Source organism: Anneissia japonica, unplaced genomic scaffold (genome assembly GCF_011630105.1).
Source record: "Anneissia japonica isolate Jap-2015-1 unplaced genomic scaffold, ASM1163010v1 scaffold573_len2283161_cov171, whole genome shotgun sequence".
Taxonomy (NCBI): domain Eukaryota; kingdom Metazoa; phylum Echinodermata; class Crinoidea; order Comatulida; family Comatulidae; genus Anneissia; species Anneissia japonica.
In genome coordinates, this window is record NW_022719802.1 from 994,032 (window position 1) to 1,001,508 (window position 7,477).

General features: G+C 35.3%; 1 protein-coding gene across 1 annotated transcript in view; it reads right to left on the reverse strand.

Moving 5' to 3' along the window:
• Window positions 1-458: 458 nt before the first annotated feature.
• LOC117111021 (cytochrome c oxidase assembly protein COX15 homolog) overlaps window positions 459-7,477 on the reverse strand; it is a 17,270-nt gene continuing 10,251 nt past the window's right edge. The window contains exons 6-10 of the mRNA XM_033253882.1: window positions 6,105-6,269; window positions 5,264-5,345; window positions 3,527-3,681; window positions 2,792-2,905; window positions 459-1,604 (exon numbers count right to left, since the gene is read on the reverse strand). Of these exons, the coding sequence (XP_033109773.1) occupies window positions 1,473-1,604; window positions 2,792-2,905; window positions 3,527-3,681; window positions 5,264-5,345; window positions 6,105-6,269 (648 nt within the window). The 3' untranslated portion in view covers window positions 459-1,472. The remainder of the gene's footprint in view (window positions 1,605-2,791; window positions 2,906-3,526; window positions 3,682-5,263; window positions 5,346-6,104; window positions 6,270-7,477) is intronic.

A 7,477-nucleotide genomic window follows, 5' to 3' on the forward strand; every position in this document is an offset into this window, starting at 1 on the left:
TAATTTCCGGCCATCTAGAGATGCCCTAATCATAAATTTTCTTACCTCAGCCCCAACCATGGTGGGGCTGAGGTGGGTGGTTCCTCGGTCTGTGAAAGTCCCTCCCTCGTTCACCTCTCTTTCGAATCTGTCACTGTCGATGTATTATATAATTATTTTTTCGCTTATTTATAATGCGTCTATTGCAATTTTCACTTTATCCTCTCAAACAGTCCTAAGAACATTCAGAGTGCACTACTTCACAGGGGGATTCGCCCCTTGACCCCGCCGGGGGCATACGTAATTCGCATAACGGCTCCCCACCCCCTTTCAAAATCCTGGCTACGTCCCTGGGTGTGGCCAACATAATAGGCCTAATTTGTTTTTATTTGGTCTAATCCATCTACCTCACAATAATATTGTTTATACTGTACAGTATACATCTTGAAACTTTCGAAAATAAATACACAAAAAAGAAATAACATTATTCGGAGGATAATTTATTTAAAAAAAATTGAAGTGACTAAAAAACAACACTTATAGTCATTCAAATCATGTATGACGTTGTGTAGATATACTTCATCAATACGTTTTAGTTTCACATTACTGAAAATAGTGCAGATGATTGTTCTGTTGGCGTCAATATTTTTTTAAAGTTTCAATAACCACAACTAGTTTCTTAACATGTACTCAACCGCAATCATTTCTGGTCCGCTTCATTGCCAGAGGCTTTCCAAATCTTTTCCAACAGGTCATGAAACAGTTTGGTATTCTTCAAATTAATTTCAGTCTATTTCCTTCATTTAGGTATACATTTACGTAAGCTTTGTACCATGTTAGTACGATGCACTATAAATACTTTTGGAACATACTTTAGGGCCTGAATTTTGTGTAGGTGAATAAGTTGTTTGGAAGCGAAGTATGGCGGTTTGAAAGTTGGTGAATTTATATACATTTCTTGTAGAATGGCCTTCATGAAATTACTAAATTTTAGGGTTTAGAGTTGAAATATAGAACCCAAACTTCAAAAATAGTAAGATTAAAGGTAATACTTTATATTTATGATATAATAATATTTTGCTCAATTACATGTTATAATGTCTATTTGGCCCTTTTTCTCGACACCTGGTGATGCGAGTTTGCAGCCCTTTTGTGGTCTTGGGTCACATATAATGCCTTTATTAATTTACCTTCATCGGAAAGAATATCAATCAAAAATAAAAAGTCTTTCTCCAATTAAAGACCACTTTTGAAACTAAGTCTTTAGCATCTTTGGTCTTCAATCAGAGCTAATATTATAAAAAATATATAAGATAGGCATTTATTTAGTTGCTGCTAAAATGTGGTCTATAATCGGAGGTTGTCTTTCATTTTTAGGATCTTTAATAAGATGGAGACCTGTTTAATGTAGGCATCATCTAACCAAAGAGTAATGCTTAACCAAGTCTTTGATGCTAATAAATTTGCTGTCTCTATATTTCCACATCTGTTGATTATTTTGGTATCCTTCTGAGCTCATGGGCAAGCCAAAGAGCAATGGTTAGCAAAGACAGAGAACCAAATTGGTGAGATGCAGCCAGGTTTGTAGGCACATAGTACAACAGTGTGGCTATACCTAATGTCACCTGTAAAAAATAAACAATTTAATATTTATATTACTATTATGATAGTATAATTAATACAAGCTATGTTATGATAAGATATTTTATAATTCATTTCATTCAGATACATTAAAATGTGAAGAACAGAACATATTTGACAAAAAAATTATCAATTTAAAAAAAAATAATAATTTAAAGTATTTTTTAAAGTGTGACATAAAAAACAGTAAAATTATCATAATTAACTCTGTTCTTCTGCTGTCAAGGAGTGTTTGAGCATCCGGTAGATCTTGTTAAATGCAGGTGGGAATGTAGGGGGCATGGAGGCATGTGCCCCCGTTTTGCCACTAAATTTTAAAATGGCAATGCATATCAATAAAATATTATGTATTAAAATAAGCGAAATTCGCTTCTATCCTGAAAATGTTCCCCTACCAGAGGTGGCGCCATCAGGGGAGGGGGGGGGAGGCCTGGATCCCCTTGTCTTCGGAACGAACAACTAGGTTGTCGGACCAAAATAAAAAAAATAATAATAATTTGCCTATCCAAATAATGCTAGTTTTTGAGATTGGCAATCAAAATAGCCAATCTCAAATACTGTGGTTTAAAAGCACATTTAGGACAAAATTAAGTCATTAAAAACTCTCTCCATGAACTCTAACAGGGATTTTTTTATTCCAGGTCATCAACCAAGGCTTTATCGTCGCCTTGGTTTGGACCTCTCCCTTGGACACATCGGATCCCTTGTCGGCAAATTTCTGGCGCCACCGTTGGCCCTCACCCGTTTGAAAAATCTGGATCCGCCCCTGAAAATAACTTTTTAAACGCATTTAATGCTGGGCATGGTGACACCCATCGGCACTGACTTCTACAGTATACGACAATTGATGTAAAAAGTTGTAAAAAAACATGAAAATATTATAAGAATTTGCAGAGATGTGTTATTTTCGGGGATATTCTTGCTTGCTTGAGGGAGTGCAGGAGGTAGTCCTGATTTTCGGGAGACTCGTGCGACTTCCAGGAGACTTGGAACCCCTGTGAACAGTGAAACTGACCAGTGTCAATAAATGATGAATGATTTAAATTTTTTTAACCAGCAACTGAATTTATTTATCCCGAATGAAGGGGTTACTCTTCACCTAACTTAAGTGAATGAAAGAAGTAACCTTAACAGCAATAGCACCCTTCTAATAGACTGTTGCAAAACTAACCTGAAGTAAGACCATTCCCAGCATGCAATTGGCAGCAAGGTTTGCTCTCTTCGGGAGAGGGATTCGTCTTGTGAGAGCCCACAGGGTCCCGACTGTCAAAGCTGATGTAATACCCTATAAAATGGAAAAGAATATTTTTCATTATATATTTAGGGTAGCATGAGACTGCACCAAGGATATTTTTCCTAGCAACGATGTTCCCGAAATATTTAGCAAGGATCTGTGCGCATGGCATCAGGTTATGGCTAATCTTAATCTGGGCACTCACTGCCCTTGACAGTCGTTGGCCGATGCGATTCTTTAAAGGACGCAACGTCACGACGTGCGCGCAGCGAACAGTTTGTTTTTAATGACGATCCGTTAAGCCAAGGACAATCAGCAGACAGCATTTCATCGTGTACCGCTCACGGGGATACACATATTGAGTAATATATATATATTATTTTGTGATAGAATAGAGAAGTAAGATACTTCAGTATAGATGATTGCACCTGTAATTATTTTTGTAGCTTGTTTTTTTGCATTACAGTATCTTCTCGCATTTATTAAGATGAGGCTTAAAATATCAAATTGAGATAAAAAAAAAACAAAAAAAACAGAGGGTCTTCTTATAAGCACAACATACCGGTACATTTTTTTTTATACACATATTGAGTAATATTAATTAATAATAAGTAATATATAATAAAAAAAAATGTGAGAGAATATTCTTATAAACAAAAACAATTTATTTACCAGTATTCTGTGATCAAATTGCACTGTAGTCGAGTTTTCAAAAAAGTTTTTCCATTTGGGGTCAAAAGTTAAGATGTCCTGAGGTATCCATCTATCGGCCATTTTAGGGAATGAATTGTAAACAAGGCCAGCATCCAAGCCAGCTACAAATGCACCTGATAAAGAATTATATAAAAAATATACCTCCTGAATACAGCACTCAATTAGATCATATTTATTCACATATCACTCACTTAAATTATATATTTATATAATGTATACAAATATAAAATATTATAATAATATACACTAACATGTTTAAGCTAGGAACTTGGAGGTTGCAGTTGGATTCAAATGAATTTTAATAATAATCACTTACTAGTAGGTAAGTAAATAATCAAATTATTTAAAGATAAACCTCAATTTCAACATACATAAGACTTCAATAAGAAAAAAAAAGATTGTTCTTACTTGAGTCTGTGACTAATTCACTAAAATATGTCAGTAAAATAATTACGTACAAAACATTTAAAAATTTACATTTGAAAGACACATATTTCTAAAAAATGGCCAGAAACAAACAGCACAACCAAACATTCTCAAGACACATATTAAGAAAAACGTCATTAAAATTGTTTTTAAAATCTTGAACACACTTTGCAACGAATTGTATCTAAGGCTTTTGTTTAAATTTAGTTTTTGGAATAATAATACTGTAGCTAGATTATTTTCAGAATGTCTCGTCAGATGTGAAAGTGCGAGATTGATTATTTTAAACACTGTGACAGCATAATTTTAATTTTGCTTCCACATTTTCCCAACTAAGTGCATACAAACTTGATTCATAGATGCTTGCACCTGTAATTATTTTTGTAGCTTGGTTTTTCCATTACCATATCTTCCCGCATATAAGACGAGGCTTAAAATATCAAATTATGTCGAAAAACAGAGGGTCTTCTTATACGCGCAACATATACACTTTTGATTTATTAAATCATTTTCTCCTAATGTGCGGATTTTTCGTAACACACAACTACTACTATTGAAATGAAGCTACTAACCGATAGTACTGTATGAATGAAAAAAAAAATTCAAAAATTTAAAAGCCCAAAAAATGATATTATTTGAAAGTTTAGCCCAACATTTTTGGCTGCGTTCTTATCCAGCTAGAAACAGTATCAACACCATGAAAAGCAGCAAAAAATTAGGCCTAAGCTGTTGAGATACACCACGTACCAAAGAAGGAATTCCATCGGTGAAATTAGTGGGGGGTCGTCTTATGCCCGACATACAAAAATCGTACAAAAAATCTTCTTAAACTCTGGGGTTTTCTTTTACTTGGATTGCCTTTACGCAAGAATTTATGGTACATTGGCCCCACATAACATTACAATAGTTTGGTGCAATGATACTATCCCATAATTAAGTCTCTTTGGCTGTTTCTAGTGCTGAAGACTCTCAAACCCGGCCAGTGTCAAATTTTAATTTATAGTCAGGTTGCTCTGCTCCTCAATAAAGAACCATGTATCCGCAAAATATCTATACTGGCGCTGTACTGCAGCTGCCGTGGGTCCCCAGCAAAATTTCCAAATTTCGAATAGTTTGGAACTAGATGAAAAATAGAAATTTATTTATTTAATTTACATTACAAGATTTATGAAGTCAGCTGAAGGATAATTTATCATAAATGTGGTCTAGTGGTACGACATTTGCCTTTATAACAAGGTTCGAATCCCACCAAAGACACCTTTGACCTACCTGATAATGCTGTGGCAAAGACAAGACCCACAGTACCGTGTGCAAACCTTCTGATAACAGGTAGGAGTTTACTTTCTGCAATCTGCCAAAAAAAAAAAAACAAAAAAAAAATACATGGTGACAAACAGTGGTTAATTAGTCTTGAAATAGCACAAAGTTTGTGGAACGCACAATAATTGGAAGCGGTTTGGCACAGTGCAAACAGTTTGGTTTCCAAACCTCAATATCAGGGTTTCAATAATCCAAGTGCGAATCCAGGGAGCAATGGGGGATAGGGCCCCCAAAAAAGAGAAAAAGAGAAATGGAGAAAAGAGAGAACGAGCAACTGATGATATTATAGTAAAACACATGCAAATATTGTGAATTTTCTCGAGATGGGTTTTTTCTGGGAGATTCTATACTTTCCTGAGGGAGGCTGTTTCGATTTCCAGGTGACTCCTATGATTGCTGGAGGCTTGGGACTCTTTTTGATTGGTCTTATATTTTGCTACTGTATTGGGCCAAAAGAGGTATGCGTTGCCAGACCCAAATTACCATAAATCTCCAAAATCCAGATTTTGTAGTTTATTTAAGCTCAAATTAATAATGTAAATTTAAAAATCCAGATAGACTGACCTTGATTTTAATGAATTTTCAAAACATTCATTTATTAAATTCGACTATGGTCTACAAGAGCAAATACAAATCAAATAAGTGAAAAAATCCAACGGCAGATGGACAACAAGGGGAACAGCAAGAGCAGCAGCAGCCGACAGGGATAGATAGAGGAATTCTGTGGAGGCCTTATGCAGCACATGATGCGAAACAGATAGGTAAGGTAATGGTCTACCACTCCACTTACTTGAGTAGGCTTTAGTACGTGAGATAGGCCCTGCCAAAACATCAGTGCATATAGAAGGAAGGCAGATCCTAGGTGTGAGGCTAGCCTGTACTGGCTTACACGTGGAATGTCTGTTTTCGCAGGCTCTTCTAAGCCACTTTTCACCATAAACCAGCCAAGCAGTCCCTGCAAAGATTATACTGAGATTTCATATTTATACAAGAAAAACCAGTTCAATCTCAAAAACAAGAAAACTATATTATAATAGCATTGTAAGAGGTTTCTTAACCAATTATAGAGGGCGAAATTAAATATGTTGTCACATGATTGTTATTGATATATTTAATGCGGGTTAATGGGTGTCCAGATCGCGATCAAGATCTAACGTGTGTTTTAACCACTCACTTGAAATTTTATTCATACATTTTAAGATGAAGTACCGTACAGATGTACTACAAACATTGTAATGTCTGATGAATAATGATCAGTTGTATTGAATAGTTGCACCATATTTTTTCGTAAAATGTGTACACTGTAGTATGGACTGACACTGCAGCTGTTTATTTATCATTATGAATTATGTTCTTTACTTTATAAACATTTGATTAAACTGAATGACAAATATGTAAATTTTTTAATTGATAGTCTTGAAATACACTTTGATACATATATATGCTCATAGGTTCTGTTTGAATAATCGGACTGCATATGAATTGTTTGTATTGTGTTTATGACTGAATATTTAAATGATATAATAAACTGATATTAATTAGACATTTTGTTATGCTTAGTCACCAGACTTACAGAGAGAACCAGCCTAATCACCACTATGATTAGCATGCGTTCGATATGAATGACGTTTATGTGTGCCATATACTTTCTTTTGTGTAATACTTTTCAAGATAGTATTCTGTCTCAAAAAAACTCTGACAGTCGGACCTCTCTGCTATTCTATACACTTTGGTATTTATTTATTAACTGCTTTGGGTGATTGTGCCGCCCTCTACCAACCCTACTGTGTAAGCAGCAAAGATCTTATAAACACAAAATAGCGTTCTCCGCGATTTACGCGTAACAAAGCGAAGCGTCGATTTGGCACAGAAAAGTAATCAGTTTTGGGAGAGGGTGTCCTAGTCGTTGCCATGGATCTGAGATAGTGTGTTTGTGTTACGCCATAAGTTCGTTACCAAGTACGTTAATTTGTTCCTTATGTTCTAAAGAGAGGGCTTCTAATTGTTACGCGTAACTGTAAAGTCGCACGGTGTACGCTATGGTCAGAGCGGTCAAGGGTCAAATGTTTCCAATTTAGCAAGAGGGCGTTTTTCATGCCTTATTACAGAATTTGTACGCGTAAATAGCAGAGAATAAATAAATATATAAACACAGTGTATATA